Source organism: Filicampus tigris, chromosome 4 (assembly GCF_054856515.1).
Source record: "Filicampus tigris isolate MCC_2025a chromosome 4, RoL_Ftig_1.0, whole genome shotgun sequence".
NCBI classification, from domain to species: domain Eukaryota; kingdom Metazoa; phylum Chordata; class Actinopteri; order Syngnathiformes; family Syngnathidae; genus Filicampus; species Filicampus tigris.
In genome coordinates, this window is record NC_141220.1 from 3,488,127 (window position 1) to 3,507,500 (window position 19,374).

A 19,374-nucleotide genomic window follows, 5' to 3' on the forward strand; every position below is an offset into this window, starting at 1 on the left:
GCAACAATTGCCCAGCTGGTAGTTCAACAGCAGTTTCTTGGCTTACTTTTTTTTAAATTAATTTTTTTAAAACATCATTTTCAATATTGTGGACCTAGATTGCATTGCAATGCACTCTCCATATTTAAAGGAAGGGATTGTACCTTAAATTGCACTTTGATCCAAAAAAGGATCCGATCCGTGACACAAAATCCGTGACTGATCCGAACCGTGACTTATGTGATGTGTTGCACCACTACAAGTCACTGTGGCAGTCCGGTCCCCGGTCCCTTGGGTTTTTGATAATGTGGCCCACTGAATAATTTAGTTGAATAGTCCTGCCATAGGGCCTCAACACCATTCACGCGCAGATCTTTCCTAATTTTAGTTACAACGTTATTTTTCACAAAAAAAGTAATGACACCCCTAAATCTATCCCTGTCCAGTCTGAATATCAGAGATGGGCACTTTACCCATTTTATCCAGTCTGTCCCCCAAGGCCACCCCCCAAAACGTCTGTGCGTGACGGCAGAGGTTTCATAATTGCAAAACATTATTTCATTTTTATATCACAGCCGACCTGTTTTCTGAATCTGAGCCGTGATTGGTCCTTGTGAGCAGTTGTAATGTCATTTTCAGTCGACAGAAGACAAAATGGCTGCCCCCGGAGATGGCTAAAAAAGCATTTAGCATTTAGCTCCCAACATATCTACCGTCGGTCACCAGACGTAGCCGGGCCAGGGACATCACAAGAATATTTAAGTTTGTGCTACAACGCAATACTATTGCGTTTCATTGCAAAACTTTTGTGTTGTAACGCAACAAAAACTGAAATGAAACTTTCAGTTTTTATTGCGTTATTTCACAATAAAATAATTATTGCACAATAACCCAACGTTATTTTTTGTGGAGAACGAAAGACATCCACTTCCGGGTCGTAGCTTTAAGTGTATGGCGGCGGCGCTGCATGAGCATTTATAACGGTTTGAGAGATTTACGCTCGAGACAAGTCCCAGACAAGGACATAATTTGCATGCAAAGGGATAAGGTATGTACTAAATATTAACAGTTAGTTAACAAAACAAAATTGCTATCCACCATTTTCCTCGACAGTGAAATGGGCATCCTGTGGTGTAATCATTGGTATTACATGTGTTGAATCACTAGAAGGCAGACTATGCAATATTACTGCAGGGAATGCACATGAAAAAAAAAATGACTCCACAGTGTTATAGAACAGTGGTCTTTCGTTTTAAAAGAACCCAACACAACACGTCACTCGGTACTTGACCCGGTTAGGGATGATTATAGGGAAGCACAAAAACCCATTTCTGCCCTTGCTTAGTCCGTCCTCCGTCCCGAAAATGGGTGTCTGTCTGGGATGGACGTCCCTGGGATGGAATGCCCATCCCTGCTGAATATATTATACCTTTCTATCGAAACTTATGAGTCTGCTATTGTGCAATGCAAGTGTGTTCCAGTAATAGCCATTATGTTTACATCTTTTTCATACAAAATAGTATGTATTTCGTCAATCTTGTTTGTTACTTAAATTAAAAATATTCAAGTGAACAAATGTCAGTCCTTTCAAGTTCAGGCAATTGCTGCCAAAGGAGGCTCAACCAGTGATAAAAACCAAAGGTTCACATATTTTTTTTCCACCCATCCCTGTGATTGCACGTTGTGTTCAGTAAAACCACTTTATGCAGAACTCCATGTAACCCTTAAAAAAAGGGTTCATGTACTTCTTTTTGCACATGTATGCATATATTGTATTTATAGCTCAGAGACCTAGACAAGATGATATTTTCACAAAGCTATGATTAAATGGATTTACATGAAAAGTACAGGAAATGACAAAATTAAAAGAATAATTTAACACGGATGCACATTTTGAGATATTTTTTTTTTAAGCAAATGAAAACAAACTTTATTAAAGAAAAAATCTGTGATTCCTCAGTTACATTACTGAAACCGACCATGACAACCCCAGTAGAAAAGAGAGACATAAATCATTTAAAAATGATCAACATTAAAAGATTGCTGAAGACAAAGTTGCAAAAGAGAGTGAAGCAAAACACCTCTTCTAATCTGATGATAAACCTAAGGATATTTAACATCTAATGCAGCTCGGAAAGCAGAAAGTGAACCTGCTCATATTGGCTCACCGTAGGCTAGTTATTAGTTGGGACTCGGGAGAAAATATACATTTCTGTACATAATTGTTTAAGAATTTCAGAGGGGGGAGAAAAGTCATGGGAATTCTAAGGGCTGATTACTCACAAGGGCCTGAGAAAACAGTATTTTATACTTGCCGTTTTGAAGTCACAAGGCCCAAAAGGTCATGTATTTTTTCATTGTGCCCGGGCTGAAATACTGTTAATTGAAACAAAAAGAATGCTTCAATCGAGTGAATTCCTTGGATAATTGTAGTGTTAATCTGTAGTTTAACCCAACTGGAAACTTTATTCAACATGTGCTCTACTGAACCTGATTACAACGCAAGGCACCATTTGGTGGCTGTGTTAAACTACATAGGCTTTGGCCACAATCTAATGTGAACCCAACAGCACTAAGTGTGCAAGAGATTGTGAAGGTGAATAAAGATGACAAGATTGTCATCATGGAATGTCATTGTTGTCATTGTCATTAATCAATAATTCTTCTTTTAAAGGTAATTCTCATTCTCTGTGGATGACTAACTTCACATACTGTATATCCTTATACTTGAAACAACCACGTTCTTTCCCCTTCTATGTTATTAGTCACAAAATACACTCAATAATATCACATTAAAAATCTCTGAATTCATCCACAAAGGTTTAAGCAATCATCATGAGACTGTATCATTAATGATTTACCACTGTGAGGATGCTCAGTGTGCGCTGGCCACCCCTACAGTTGTTATGGGGAAAAGTTGGAAAAAAACATGTTCATTTCACTACCCCTTCAACCTTAAATAAACGTTTCAATGTTTTCTCCTCGGTATAAATGTATTTGGTATCACAACATACACGCGTGGACAAAATTGTCAGTCCCCTTCTTCCACAGATGTTCAATAGGATTTACATCAAGGCTCATAAAAGGCCACTTCAGAATAGCCCAGAGTTTTTGCTCTCAGTCATGGGTGTTTTTAGCTACGATTCAGGTCATTGTCCTGTTGCAAGAACCATGACCAGTGAGTGAGACCAAGCTTTCTCAGACTGCGCAGCACATTTCTCTCTAGAATAGCTTGATAGTCTTGAGATTTCATTGTATCCTGCACAGACTCAGGGCACACTGTGCCAGATCTAGCAAAGCAGCCCCAAAACATAACAGAGCCTCCTCCGTGTTTCACAGTAGAGACAGTGTTCGTTTCTTGGTCTGCTTCATTTTTGCCTCTGTAAACATACAGTAGAGCTGATGTGCCTTGCCAAAAAGTTCCTGTTTTGTCTCATATGTCCATAGTGCATTCTCCTACAAGCTTTGGGCATTGTCAACATGCAGTTTGGCAATTTTTATAAATAATTTCTTTTCAACAGCGGTGTCCTCTTTGGCCATCTTCCATGAAGACCACTTTGGCTGAAACGCGAGGAATGGAGCGATCTGACACTAATGTTCCTTGACTTGGAGTTAACCAATCATTTCTTTGAAGGTTGTTCTGAACTCTTAGTATCCGTGACTTCAATTTGTCATCAATTTTTCTTCTGCGACCATGTCCAGAAAAGTTGGCTAAAGTCCCGTGCATCTTAAATTTCTGAACATGTTGAACTGCAGTCACAGGAATATCAAGCTGCTTGGAGATGGTCTTGTATCCTTTACCTTAACATGTCATGTCATGTCATCTTCCAAACCGCTTATCCTATATAGGGTCGCGGGGAGTTGCTGGAGCCTATCCCAGCCGTCAATGGGCGAAGGCAGACTACACCCCGAGCTGGTCGCCAGCCAGTCGCAGGGCACACATAGACACTGTCACTGAGCGGGAATCGATCCCACGCTGCCCGCACACAACTCAGGCGTGTGTACCACTACACTATCAGCGGACTTACCTTAACATGCTTGTCTATAATTTTCTTTTTAATCTCCTGAGACAACTCTCTGCTTTGCTTCATCTGGACCATGTTCAGTGTGGTACACACCATGTTGCCAAATAGCAGAGTTACTACTTGTCATCCTTCAGTCTGACTGCCTGTTTACAAGTGTGAAGATATTTGTGATGCTAATTAGAAGGATACACCTTGGTTGAACATGTCCCTTCGGTCAAATTGGTTTAAAACTTTTGTAGGGGTACCATCATTTTTGTTCAGGCCTGTTTCATGAGTTCATTTTTTAAAAGAATGATTCTGCTGAACCATAATCATACAGCATTGTCTGCTTCCCATTGGTTAATTTTCATGACACGTTCATTTATTATTATTGTTTGACAGAGGGGTGCCAAACATTTTGTCCACATGTGTAGTCCCATAACTACTTATCATACATAAGTGAAAGGTCTTGATTCAAGTTAGAATCTTTACTCTTACCAAAGTGATTAAAATATTGTGACACTGAAATGTAAGCATTTGGGAAAAATACATTTTGTACATTTTTATATTAACATTGTACAAGTATCAATAATAAATACATGTACCCTAAAAGGACCTTAAGGAGTGTTAAGAGCATTCGGGTGGCATGAGTGTAAGTTGATCTGATCAGAGCACATTGCTTGTTTACCAGAATAGCAAAGACAATGGTATGCACATGGTACCTCTCATTTGGAGAAACAACAGTTCATATGTTCTGAAATGTGAAAAATTATGTCTGACGTGTACACGTTTCTATACAAAAAAGTGTGCAACAAACAAACAAACCAACAAACAAACATGTACGTTGGTTCAATAAATTGTTCAAAGAGCAGACTTCACATATCAAACCCAATCTGTTCATCAAAATTGATTATGTTATTGTTCATGTTCCATAGTACAATTCAGACATTTCTCCTTGTGTTATTTACCAATGCAACACACCTACTATAAGAAACACGTGAAAAGCAACATGACGTGCAAAGTCGTCATTTTAGTTCAAGAGTGAAAAAGTGGCTTACTCTAAATATAAGTAATGGTGTAGTGTGGAGTTGGGAATTTTTTTACTTCTAATCTCTACGTGTGACATCCTCACAGGCCACTCTGAGAAAAACATAAATAGGAAAGAACTGGGTAAAAACATAATACTGTATTGGATAGTATTCAAAATGGCTTTTCTTTCTTGCCATGCAGGCCTTTGTATAGACCCCACATCCTCTTTTGGGGCTACATTTGTCATAAATGTAAACCAGGATTTTCGATATGGCTGTTGGAGAATATATGGCAGTGTCAGGTCACATTAGCTCGGTGGAGTTAAACATGCATGCAGGAGAGTCACATTGGTGCCCAGTGAGTGCGTGTAAATCTAAGGGCATAATCCAAGGTCATTCAGTATCCAAACTCAAGCAGCATGTATCAATCATCAAGTTGCTATATTCAAATTGTGAATGGATACCATTTTCCATCATGCATCAGAAAAGCTTAGAAACCTCTTTCTTTATTTCGCTTGTCAAAGCTGTAAAACATGCTACAAGCATGACATTTTTCCTCATATTTCATTTATATATTATATATATATATATATTTCATTTAAAAATGGTTGATATTGTATTAAACAAGGATTTGAATCCCCCTACAAAACACTAGAAATCACACTCTTAGTTTCTTCTCTTCTCTTTGTATTGGTTAGTTGTGAAAGAAGACACTTGTTGAGGTGAGGGACAGCTAAGGTAAATGACTGACAACTCAAATGACCAATTGCCTTTTGGGACAGGAGCATGACTGTGACACAGATGGTCATTGTCGAAGCTAGTTGCAGGCGTTTCTCTTATTACCTCCCTCAAGCACAAAACGAGAATCGAGTTTTACTTAAATGACTACTCAACTATTTCACACAATAATGTGGAGAATGGGCCAATGAGCACCGTAATCCACTAAATGTTTGTGCAGATCTGGATTAGTGTGCCCTTTCACTGTGCGCTGTTTGAATCACTACGGCATAAATGGGTAAATCCACCCTTGAATCAAAATGGAGAAATTCTTCCATTGTAAGCCCCAACATGATCCGTGAATGTGGAAAATGCTTGCTGACTAACAAACTACTTGAAACAATTTCTTCATGGTTGGGGTGCAATAGGAGGTGCGTGTTGTCCACGGGGCGAGCAGCATAGAGGCCAGATGATATCAGACACTCAAATGGCAAATTACGTGATTTAGTGTGCAAGGCATATGTGAGTTGCTCTTCTTATTTTGCACTGTAATTGCCCCAACTCTCAGTCACATTGGCGTCTTTCTTTCTTTCATATCAATATATATTCCCTACCAATGGGGTTATCTTCCATTTTGCCCACTCCAAATTTTCCTTCTCAAGCTGCTCTTTAGCCATAATAACATCATCTGTTTCATTTTCGTCCGTCTTCCTTCAGTGGCAGTATTTCTGACAAATGCAGGTGGCCAATCTAAGAGTCTTCCTCCCCAGTGGAGACCGCCAGTCGCATGGCCACGGGCAGATGATCGGTGAGGCCGGCCAACTGTGTGACAAAGCTGAACTCCTCGATTTCCTGCAAAGGAAGGAACAAGGTCATTAAAAAAAGCAAGTATGATATTTTTCACTCACTCAATGCACACTTCAGGCCACGGGCCAATCAGGATAAACATTCATGGAACAGACTGAAACTCAATGTTTTTGAACATGAACATTAATCAAAGCAAACAGGATACAATAATATTCCAAAATGAATCAAATTGAACTTAAAGGAACCTAAAATATGTTGCTTTCCTTAAAGTATCTGCCAACAACATGCTGCAAAAAGTACCTGAAAATATACAAATTAATTAATTAATTAATTAATTGCCTTTGCTCTTCTGCCATCTTTTTGTTTGATTATGTTTGTTGTAAAGTTCTGTGTTGTAGAGAATCCCAGGACGGAGTTCAAGGTGCTCAGAGGCGACTATGTGATGGTTTGTTCATTTTCATCACAGAGAGAATCAGTGGTGGTCAGCACGAGTACACATTCACACATGCGCAAACACGCACAGTGAACAGATGGAATGCTCCACTGATGAGAAGGGAGCAGTCGCAATGATCCTGATAAATTACACATTTTGATGTGTTTGGAAGCACATAAAGCACAAAATATTTGTAACATTCATAATTGCTTTAAGGTGGCATGGTGGACGACTGGTTAGCACGTCCGCCTCACAGTGCAGAGGTTGTGGGTTCGATCCCGGCTCCGGCCTCCCTGTGTGGAGTTTCTCCGGGTACTCCGGTTTCCTCCCACATTCCAAAAACATGCATGGTAAGTTGATTGGACTCTCTAAATTGCCCCTAGGTGTGATTGTGAGTACGGTTGTTTGTTTGTCTCTGTGTGCCCTGCGATTGGCTGGCAACCAATTCAGGGTGTACCCTGCCTACTGCCCAAAGACTGCTGGGATAGGCTCCAGCACTCCCCACGACCCTTGTGAGGAGAAGCGGTATAGATAATGGATGGATGAATGGTTACAAGGAGAAAAAAAACATTAAATGTAGGCTAAAGTTTGTTTTCAAGGACAAGTAAAAATATACAGTATGTAGTCACTGACATGACTGGAAGTTACAGGCACCATGTTCTGACACAAGGTGGCATCATGCAGCAATGTGTTGTACAAATCATGTTAAGGCTTTTCAAATCCCCAAAACAAACATATTTACAATGTTAGAGGATTCCATTTTATGAGATTTTATTATTCACCGCTTTATGACATATTAAATATCTTGTTTCCACCTATGCCTGGGAAGACAGCAGCTCTTGATTAACAAATTAACTCTTCGCTCTGCAGGCCTTTGACGCAATCAGTTGCATAGGTGTCACACTCGTGTCCCTCAAGGGCCGCTTTCCTGCATGTTTTACATCTCTCTTTGCTGCAACATACCTGATTCAAATAATCAGCTCATCAGCAAGCTCTGAAGGAGCCTGATACTATCCTGATCATTTTAAACAGGTGTGTTGCAGCAGGAACAATTGGAAACCATGCAGGAAAGAGGCTCTCCAGGATCGGAGCTTGACACCTGTGAGTTAAAGCTATCCAAATTGGGTAGGTATTTTATACAAAGGAATAATTGAAGACTTAACAAAACAAGGTGTCTAATGTATGTATATGTGTTCATCTATTTGTATTTTCAAATTTCACTGCAATTGATGCCACTGAAGGGTTGTTGGTTTTTTTATTTGAAAATCCAATGAAAAATCCAAGACACATCTTAAGTGCTCCAACTATGCCAGTATATTGAAAATAATTGGAAATTTACACCGCTATGTACTTGTGCTTAATGCAACCACTGTCAATTCAACATCAGTCAAAAATTCATTTCAAAATGATGTTGGCTTATGACACAAATTCCCATGGAAAATCAAAGGCAAGCGTAAGAGGAACGATGCCACGATGACTTTTTGTAAATGTAACGTTTAAGCACAATTTCAATTAAATCAAAACCATGTCACAGGTGTTTTGCTGATGAAGGAGCAACAGCCATTGACCGCTTTTGACCAATAGCGGAGACTTTTTGGGTACACCTGTGTGATTTGTGAAAATGATTCTGAACACTGACTTTATAGTAATAATGTTCCTAAGCCATACCAATTTCCAGTCCTGTTGCAGGCCCTCGTCACTGTACAGGATGTAGTCAATCCGGCGTCCATTGCCTTTGAGTGGAATGTTCCTGCCCTTCTGGCTGCTGGAGGGACAATGGCTTTTACTGGGAGGAAACACCAGGTATTCCTTTCTGCCCTCCTCGTTCTCCATCACTCTGAGTTGATAGAAGAGATGAGAGATGTGTGAAACGTTTGATGAACATTTACTACACAGGATGACGCTGGATCAAAGTCAAACCGGTGAGCCCATCCAAACACAAGAGATGGAATGAATGACGGTACATTAATTACAGCAAAATAGAGCGCCGAACAAGTTGGCAGTCACTATTATCTAGCATAATAAGGTGATAACCATTAAGAACAATTGAATTGACATTGAGAAAATAACATGACCAAATGAATGACTTACTTTTGTAAACTTTCCGGTGAACTGACCTCATCTTCGTAAAGGCCACTGGGATCCAACAGTGTACCTTTTCAATGGTAGCCAAGAAACACATTATAATGCTTCAGCATACAGGCAAAAAACACAGTGTCAGACATAATTAAAATAACATTTTTTTCCCAAGTGGTCTTTATTTCAATATCCATCCATCCATTATCCAATCCACTTATCCTCACAAGGGTCGCGGGCGTGCTGGAGCCTATCCCAGCTGTCTTCGGGCAGTAGGCGGGGGACACCCTGAATTGGTTGCCAGCCAATCGCAGGGCACACAGAGACAAACAAACATCCGCACTCACAATCACACCTAGGGGCAATTTAGAGAGTCCAATCAACTTACCATGCATGTTTTTGGAATGTGGGAGGAAACCGGAGTACCCGGAGGAAACCCACGCAGGCACGGGGAGAACATGCAAACTCCACACTGGGTGGCCGGAGCCGGGATTGAGCCCACGACCTCTGAACTGTGAGGCAGACGTGCTAACCAGTCGTCCACCGTGGCGCCTTTATCAATATATCACTTAATAATCAGTTTAAATTAACCCTGTGTAAAATAAATACCGTAATAATTTGGTAATGGTCTTTCATTTTGCTCATCTTGCATGAACTTTCCTGCACCCCATAAGGCAGGGTGTCAAAGTCAAATGGACGGAGGGCCAAATAAAAAATTTGGCGACAAGCCGAGGGCCGGACTGATAGAATGTTTATTGAAATTTTCTGTGTCCAGATTGGATCGGGTCCTTCACGCCTGCTGATGATGTCACACTTTATATATCTGTAATATATTTCTTTGCGTCTATGTTTGTCACCCCCCTGGCTGTTGTGTTTTTATCTTCGGAGTTACTAAATAAAAAATAAAATAAAGTACATTACTGCTACTTTTGTGAGGCAGCTCATACGTCACTTCCGTTTGCATTTCTCCTGCCAAACTGGAAACACTTTTCTGGTTGACTCGGGCTGCAAGACTATATGAACTGTAAATAATGTGAAGTAAAACGGAGAGGATCATATGATTGGTATGATGTCTTCAGCTGACCCTATTTTAGAATGGCAAGGTATGAATGTGGGTGATCCTGTGAGAAAACACAGGCCCGTATTCCACTTGACACGTCTATTTATTGTGGTCTGCAATAACACAGACAAAGAATAACCTAGCAACATCATCCAATGCATATCCATTTGTTAACAATATGCCTAAACATTAAAATTCACTCTATTAAGAAATTAATCAGCCAAACAATACACATTCACACGTTTCATCACTAGAATAGTTAGCATATGAGCCAAAATAACTAGTGTTCATGAACGTGACATCACTCACGAGAACATATCTAGGCTATTATGTACAAATTATTAAACTCACCTTTAAACATTTACACACAACAACAAACGTGGTGAAACACGGGCAATCTGCAAGTACTGAGTTTGCTGGCACGAACAAACTACGAGCTGATCGAAGGAGGAAAGAGGAAACAAAATTACTCACTATCAACACTTAGCGCTCGAATAGCGTTCAATGACTGCTCCCAGTATGGGACATCTTAGCACTACGTCGAAACTCAATGAATTTGTCAAATGCAAACAATTACTAATAATAAAACAACGTGAGATTTCTAACAACAACAAGTATCTAACAAGTATTTCTAATAAAGTGTGTTTTACTCCAAATAACTTTTCACCACAATCCGATTCTGAAAGCCACGAAAAGTGACGTAAAGTCTTCAGTCAGCATGTAGAACAGCCATGGGGTGGCAAACATTGATGCAAAGAAATATATTACATATATAGTGTAACGAATTGGGTTATCTGTATTGTGGTCGAATTTGTGTCTTGCCAAGTTGTATTGTTTCCGAGGTTAATGAATGCATCGCGCGGCTCGCTGGATGGGAGGGCATGCGAGTGAGAGTAGCGGAGGACGAACAGGAGAGCCATTGCTCTTTTTTGACTGAACAGTTGTCGTACTGTATTGGCGTCGGCTGCGGCCCTTATTAGCCGGTTGGACTAATAAAAACATGATAATTAAACTACGTCTGACGGCGTGTTCTTTGAAGTCGCTACAATATATTTTAAAGCGTGACGTCTTCGGCAGACGCGAAGGACCCGATCAGATCTCCTACCCACACCGGCTTGCTGCGGGCTGCGGGCCGCGGATATAATAATAAAAGAATATCATCCCAGGGGCATTCTCGCAGGCCAGATGTGGCCCACGGCCCTTGACTTTGACATATATGCCATAAGGGCACCCAAAGGACAACACACTTATAGGAATATAGTTTGACTCAGTATAGTAGTATGTTGCTATTGAGTATAGAATAAAATGAAAACCTGTCCTAAACTTGTGTTAACGCATCAAGCTTGTTTACACTTATAAACAAGTGTGGTTTACAATTGAAAATGAAATGCGTTTTTATGGGGCCAAAATCAGTGTCAGTAGACCTAAACATATATTAGCCCTAATGGCACGTCGATCACAGACAACATGTACTGTAGAAAAAAACAGTCTGTAACAGTGAGGACATAAAGAGCAGTCCATTCAAGTGTTCACATGAAAAGCAGATGTTCCATGTTGATGGCACTTTTTACAACTGCTTCGACACGGGATCGGTGCAAAACTGCATCCTAAATTACCAAGCAAATCAATTCAATTGATGTGATGCTGCAGGTCATCCATGCTCCCTTTATAACTTCAACCTAGGGAATAATCATGGATATTCATGAAGTTTAACATAGGTAAGATGGTGTTGAGTAGCTACACTATGCCTTGAATCTCCCTTGGAATTTTCATGTTCTCGCTGTGTTGCCTGCTCCAGGTACCCTGGTTTGCTTCTACATCCCTAAAACATGCTTGAAAACTCTTAATTGCTCATAGTTGTCAATGTGAGTGTGAATGGTTGTTTGGCCCTATGTGTCCTGTGATTGGCTGGCGACAGGTCCAAGATTTACCCCACTAAGTGAGCTGGCACACCTGCAACCATAATGTGGACATGTGGTATAAAAAATGGTTGGATGGATAAAATGAAAACAAAAAAAAAAACAAAAAGAACAAACAAACATTAATCATCGTTCATTTTACTTATGGAAATTTAATCAGATACCCATTCCACGTGTTGCCATAATGAAATGTTAATACAGTTGTACCTCTACTTACGAACATCTCTTCATACTAAATTTTAAAGTTATGAAACGCCTCAACATGAAAATATTGCCTCTTGTTACGAAAGAAATTTCAGGATACGAAAGGTAAAAATACACTATGGGCTGCTACTCGCAGCTCCAGAGTTTCCTGAACGCAACATACTCATAGATGCTCTGCCATTGGCTATTACCTAGCATCTTCCTGGCACCCCATTGGCTAAGAGGGACCTCTACCGTATGTGTCTATGTGTGTAGATAGGCAGGTAGATAGATAGATATGTGATAGATATGTCTATGCAGCGTCCTCGTCATTCGCCCCTCGGGCCATGAGGTGTTCTGATAGTTTTACATGAATTAGAAACGAGGAAAAGAAAAAAAGAAGAAAATCGTTTTTTTTCTGTCCATACAAACAAAGCAAGAGATAATAGAAAAGTATAAAAAAGGGATGCATTTGGTTGATCATGCCAAAGAATATGACCGTAATGTATCGACAGTCGCCACGCTATTAAATCAGTTCTTTTCAAAACGCTAGGCAAAAACCACTTCTGACAGAGAACATGAACCAAAGAGGGCAAAAATCGATGAGTACAGCAATTAAAAGGTAAACAACCATCATGTTTATTCTTTACTCTATTCTTTGTTTTTTACAATATGCACAACTCTCATTTATTGTGCCATAATCTAATTGTAAAATGTATTTGTTACATGTTTTGATGCATTTTTATGCTTTATAAAACATTTATGTCTGAATATTGGGGGGCTTGGAACGGATTAGGGCATTTACATGGAAAACGCGTCTCTATTTACAAAATTTTCTACTTAAGAAATTTCTTCCAGAACCAATTAATTTCGTAAGTAGAGGTACCACTGTAATACATACTGCTTCTGATACTGCATATTAAGTCCAAAGTAAGGTAGCGGTAGCTGACTGTTTGGCTGCCTGCCAACCTGCCGTTTTGGCTATTGTGTTCGTTTAGTCTTTATCTTCTTTTAGGTAAGCTTCATGAAATAGGATAATCCTCTTCTCAATCTTCATTGATTCATTCTTTCTTTCCTTTATTCCCTATTTTAGAATGACTGTCAAGAGACAAAAAAATCTGACCTGCTGTGTGTGTACATCACACATCCCATCTACATAAATAAGGCCCCAGCAAACAAAGACAGAAATACCATTGGCCTAAATAACACTTCCTATCCAGACCAAACTCTCCAGTTGCTACGCCACTAATGCCCATGCATCATCACTGTATTACATGGATTTCAGTTTAAAAGATGGAAGCCTGCCGATTTAACTGGAGAGACAGTATATTCGGCTTGGCTTGTATTGTTTGTATCAGAGAAGTATCCTGTCACTTTAAGTCTCCAGCCTGGATGAGTGTTTAGTGAGTGACAAGAGCTGTGATGTGTGTGTTTGTGAGTGTGTTGTTACCCAGAGCCCATGGTTTGTCCTCTCCTGGCCCCTGGCGACACGGGTCCTTGTATATAGAAAAAAGTGCATGTTGTTGTTCCAACTTGTCCTCTGGGAAAAAAAAACACAAACATATTATTCAAATAGACCTGAAGTGGGAGTCCAACATCAACCACATCCTGAAAAAGGGTCACAGAGATGATAATGTTTGTGTTTACTGAGGAAGCACGGTCTGTGACAGGAGCTGCTAAGGCATTCTTTGGATCAGTTCATTGTTCTTACATCACAGTCCGGTTTGGCAAAAAAAGGACAAAATCAGAATGCAACTAACTGTGGAAAAAATATTGGTTCCTCCCCTACTACTGGTAAGCTGCAAGAACTGAACAACTGGCAAACAAAGTCCTCTTGGACTCAACTCATCTCACTTTGTACACCACCATTTTCAACTCCTTCTTTCACAGGGCTAGCAAACAGTGCACACCAAAGCCAACAGACATTCTAACAACTTCTTTCTCCTTGCCTCCTTGCCTTCTCAAAGAATTGAATCGTTGGATAATCGCGACACTTTGTCATTACGTTGCACACTTGTCCCTTTAGCATTGACAATTACACCTCTGTTTTCTGCATTCCTGTATCAAGCATTGCCACTCTGTGCACTACTGGAAATCACAAAAAGCGGAAGTCAAGTCAAACATTTTCTTGACAATAAAATGTTTTATGCTCTCCCACCAGTTTAAACATGGTATTCTTCTTATTATAGCATTTGTGGAATATGAATTAAGCAGAAAATCCTTCTGTTTTTATCCACCTCAGGGGGCTGTCATTTTGCCTTGTAGTAAGTACCACTTGCTGTCAACTGAAAATGACATCACAACGCCCAAGGTCTCAGCCTGTGAATGTCACTTGTATGGAAGTAAATCTGTGCCCACAGAGTTTGAATTTGAATTGCTAACACTGAATTTTTTTACCATCAAAATTCCTAACACTAAAAATTTTCAGCCCTGAAATTTAACATGTAAAACATTTCGCCTGCAAAAAATCAGCTGCAAAATATTTGCCAGCAAAAAAAAAATTCAGCTGCAAAAAATCCGCTTACAAAAGATTCGCCTGCAAAAAAATTACACAATCCGGGTATTTGAGGAGGAGCAATCGATCTCCGTGTCAAGTCATTCGTCGTGTCGAGTCATCCAACCCAATTTCTTGGGTTGTTTTGTCAAATCTACCCAGTTTTATTGTTGTCTTCTGCAAAAACAACACAGAAAGTTGGGTCAACTTGACCCAAGTAGTGGATCGGTCCATTTTTGACCCAAAATTGTGTTATTTTTAACCCAACAGTTTTTAGAGTGCAGACTTTTAAAGTGCTAAAATGCTTGGATATTATTTTGAAAACATCTTGCACAGAATGGTTTGATTTAGCCTAAATGCCTACCTGAAGAGCAATTGTCAAAGTTGAGGTCACCCAGAATGACATCAAAGGCCACAAGGTCTTCAAGAACTTTCTCCCCTTCAAAATGATGTGATGAAGCTTGGCGGAACTCCGCCCCCCACTGGAGCAACAAGTCCAGCTGTTCACATCGTACAGAGGCGTCACCTGGCAGAAACCACAGGGAAGAAAAGGAAACATTGCGTTTTGTTAGCAATGTTAACTAACTGATGTAGCTTGACCAAAACCATGTCAACAGAAAGTAAAGGAAAACACAGACAAACACAACCACAATCTCAGAAAAAAGATAATATCCTGTACAGAATAAGCAGTGCCATGTAATCAAGATATTTTTGTGTGCACCCCACCCCCTCGCCTAGTCAACAGGGACAGGCTCCGGATCAGACTTGAGAACAAGCACATAGAAAACAAAGGGATGGATGGGATGAATATTTGTGTCAAACCACATTATATTTGACATACACTTGTATATCTTTGGTCTAAATAACACAAAATGTGAATATATATTATATGAATTGCTACAATATCTGTTCTTAATGGAAACAGTGCTTTTCATTAGATTACATTGTTCAGTCTTGCAACGTTTCACCACCAAAAGTCATGCTAGGCACCACATTGGTTAGTAACCAATGGTTACTAACTGGAAATTATTGGCTGGAGCTAAATAAAAATCAGACTGCTGTTGATTGATGGTAAAGATGTCACTTCAGAATGACAAAGGGGGAAACAGCTCTCATTATTTGTGCAGGGTTAACACATCTAGATGAGGTTATACCAATGCATGAATTTGAATTGTACAACTTCCTCAACATTTGGGTTTTTCTGTTGCAATAGATGTCTGATTCCTCCTGCCAAGCAGACAAAAATAAGGTCCAGACCAATGAGAGGAGCTCAACAAGGAAGGTAGGTGTGAAAAATAGTGAATGGTGTGACAAACAAAGAGGTGTCAAGATATTTGCGAGTGTGTGGAATTTTTTTTAATGCACCCTGTTTTATCTATGTATATCTGTCTTCGCATGTAGTTTAGATACTATACCAGATACCATAATACTCTAACAACTGAGAAGAAGAAATATGACTCTGTTTTCCTTATTGTGCCAGATTTAGACAACTGTATCTTTGGTTCTACTCTGGCCTTGACACAAACACCAAAGGTGGGCAGAGCAAAAAACGTCTCTTCTGTGTCCATGCCATTTACTGATGTATAGAACAGCAAGGTGGAACAAAAGGTTAATTAATCCTGAATTCAACAAGCTGTGTAAAAGCAAATGCAGCTGAATAGTCCAGTTGGAATGGGCGATACCAGTGATTTTGGGTTAGGTCCGATAACAAGTATGCAATACCAAATATCGCAATACCGATCTGATATCTGATCTGTTTTTGTATTTTGTATTTTTTTTACACATAGTTGTGAAAAAAAACCATGTGCGCTGCCACTGCGTTCACACAGCGCACACATCATCAGTTGATCCAAACTACTGTACTGTACAAACTATTTTGTTACCACTTCCATATCATCTTTTCAACAGTGGCGTGCACTCCATGCAGTTCCTACAAGATGTGGGCCTTCACCCTGATCATTCTTCATCCAATCATATGCGGTTACAAAGTTCTGGTGGGTGGAACCAGAGTCAAGGCAGAAAGATGTTTGCCCATGGCAACACATCGCAAAAATTCTGATCGGATGACAATACAACCTTCTAAATTATGGATGAATAAATATATTATACATATGAATTAATTGCAAATATCTATACTTAAGCTTGAGCATCGATAGGAATATCGATATTTTGGTATCAATATACTATAGATTCACAGCCATCGACTAAAGTGCTGAAACACGGTCAGCGGCAGTCCTGCCTTAAATGGCCAGGAACTGGCTCTGTGGATGATTTGGCAAAAATAGCTGCTTTACCAAAATTTGTCGTCCAGTTTTCCTTTTGTATGCATGTATAGTGGTAATCGACTTGCAGGTCAAGTCTTGCAGTGGAGACTGGTACTTGCAAAGAAAACTGTGTCCAATTAGAGGCTGATCTCAATGTACATATACAAGTTAAATTGGCTTTCCAAAGAATCTGCAATGATATTGCCATTTTTTGACATTAGATTGATTGCTGTGGAATTGATGTTTACATATAATTCATGAATCCGGTTTCTGTCCAATTCTAAAATTAAATGTTCCATAACGTAACTTGCCAATTTGATTCAATGCAGTACAAATTTAAAAACAGTAACACAAAATCACACACAACAAATATGGAGAAAAAATGACCAAGGGTCCTATTTTCGTGTGCATGGGTGGAGTTTTCTTTTCTTTGGGAATTTTTGTAGACCGGTCCAGTGAGAAAGGGACGTTTGTGCTATTATGTGTGAACACAGCCGTTTTGCTTACCAGCCGATGGAGGCAGCTCCTAGCACTCCCTTTAATGTCGGCGCAGGACAGGCGCAGTCTTTGATATGACCTAAGCAGAAATAGACTCACTGGAGTCCATGCAGAAGATCGAAGCGCGCAAAGTACGATTATAAGGAACTGCAAGCAGACCTCCAGTTTTGGATTATGTAAAGTTGGCCAGAGCGATCACACATCACTGCTGTGAAGTGGGCACTTGGAGACCACCTTCCACCTCGACCGTTCGTATCCTTGTGTGACCACTTCCACCCGCATAGCTGTGCTGTGGCCCAGGGTGTTTGTTGTTTTAACAAATATAAAAAAGATGATGATAACAATAACGCATTTAAGGAGAGGAGAATCTGTCTGCCTGTGCCTTGATCAAATTCACCCAAATTGCATTACATCATCTGTAAATGGGCTGTCACTTATATAGGGCTTTTCTACATTGGGTACTCAAAGTGCTTTACACTGTATCTACCTACTGATGATGCAGCATCAGGAGCAACTGGGGGTTCAGCATCTTGCACAAGGATACTTCAACATGGCCGGGGATTGAACCCACAACTTCCGGGTTTGGAAACGACCACTCTACCATTGAGCCATGCCGCCCGATGCCTGACATGCGCCACAACTTAGACCTGCATTTACCTGGTCTAACGTCTAGTCGACTTTCTGCCAGCAAATTGTCAGGTGTGCCAGGAGCATGTAAAAGAAAAGGAAAATGCCCCGGGTCCACCAGAAACACAGTAAACTAGACATGCACTGGCACAAAAATGAAGATTCACCAGCTTTTACGCCGAGCGCACGTATGCCTGTCGTAAAAGGTTATTGAATAGAATGTGTAACAACTAATGAAACCAGCATTACTTGTGTACAACTGCTATGAATGTTGAGAGTAAATAAAGGTTAAAACAATCAGCAAATTTTGGCCAATATTTGAAGGGCCATAATCAAGTAATTTAATTGGTCGGCCAATTAATTGGTTTGGCCCCAGTAATAAACATTATTTGTATAGCACCCACTAGTTGAAACAGGGCATTCTGATTAATATTGTGTTTGTGGAATAAGAGTTAAGCAGGAAATTCTATTCATCTCAGGGGACAACCATTTTGTCACTTCAGTCAACTGAAAATGACAGCAGAGTTGCTCAGGGCTCAGTTAATGACCAATCATGGCTCAGCTTCAGAAAACAGGTGAGCTGTGATTGGTCGTTATCTGAGCCCTGAGCAACTTCGATATATCTTCAGTCAACAGAAGTGACAAAATGGCCGCCCCCTGAGAAGGCTAAAAACGGGTGGATTTTGCTGCTAAACTCACATTACACAAACACAATATTAATCACAATGCCATGTTCAACTAGTGGGCCTGTATAGAACATATTCTTAAAAAATATATATTTGGGTTGACTTCCACTTTAAATAACACGTGTTTACAAAGTGTTTTTATAGGCCAAATGGAATACAGATCCCAGACAATAAAATGCAAACAACCTAACCACATAACGGAACAGCATCAATAGAAACAACACACACACACACACACACACACACCCACACACACACACACACACGCACACACCCACAACCTGAGGGGATACAGGATTCCCACAACCCAACTGAGACTAAAAAGGAATTTAATATAAAACATTTTAAAACAAATAAGTCTGAAAATAAAACTGCATCCATAATAATAATAATAATTTACAATAGATAAGAAGCTAAATGATTAAAAGGAAACAAGGGGGAAAAATGTCATCACTTAAAAGTCAGTCTATAAAAGTGAGTTTTAAGAAGTGGTGTAAAAGATGCAACAGAATCCGTGCGACTGAGAATCACAGATCGGTCATTCCAAAGTCCAGGTGCCATTGTTATATAATGCTGACAACATTTTTAAACCATTCCTT

At 39.9% G+C, this 19,374-nt stretch overlaps 1 protein-coding gene across 7 annotated transcripts in view; it reads right to left on the reverse strand.

The window, feature by feature from the left end:
* Nucleotides 1-1,887: 1,887 nt before the first annotated feature.
* Nucleotides 1,888-19,374, reverse strand: part of smpd3 (sphingomyelin phosphodiesterase 3) — a 66,024-nt gene continuing 48,537 nt past the window's right edge. For 6 of the 7 annotated variants that reach the window (XR_015086506.1, XR_015086505.1, XR_015086510.1 and 3 more), the window contains 6 exons: nucleotides 15,065-15,226; nucleotides 13,657-13,746; nucleotides 9,060-9,123; nucleotides 8,637-8,805; nucleotides 4,008-6,580; nucleotides 1,888-3,780 (listed from right to left, as the gene is read on the reverse strand). Coding sequence is in view for 1 of the 7 variants with exons in the window: in XM_086028631.1 (XP_085884757.1) it covers nucleotides 6,479-6,580; nucleotides 8,637-8,805; nucleotides 9,060-9,123; nucleotides 13,657-13,746; nucleotides 15,065-15,226 (587 nt within the window). In the remaining 6 variants the exon portion in view is untranslated. Of the gene's footprint in view, nucleotides 6,581-8,636; nucleotides 8,806-9,059; nucleotides 9,124-13,656; nucleotides 13,747-15,064; nucleotides 15,227-19,374 lie in introns of all 7 variants that reach the window. The other variant, XM_086028631.1, reaches the window with a different exon arrangement.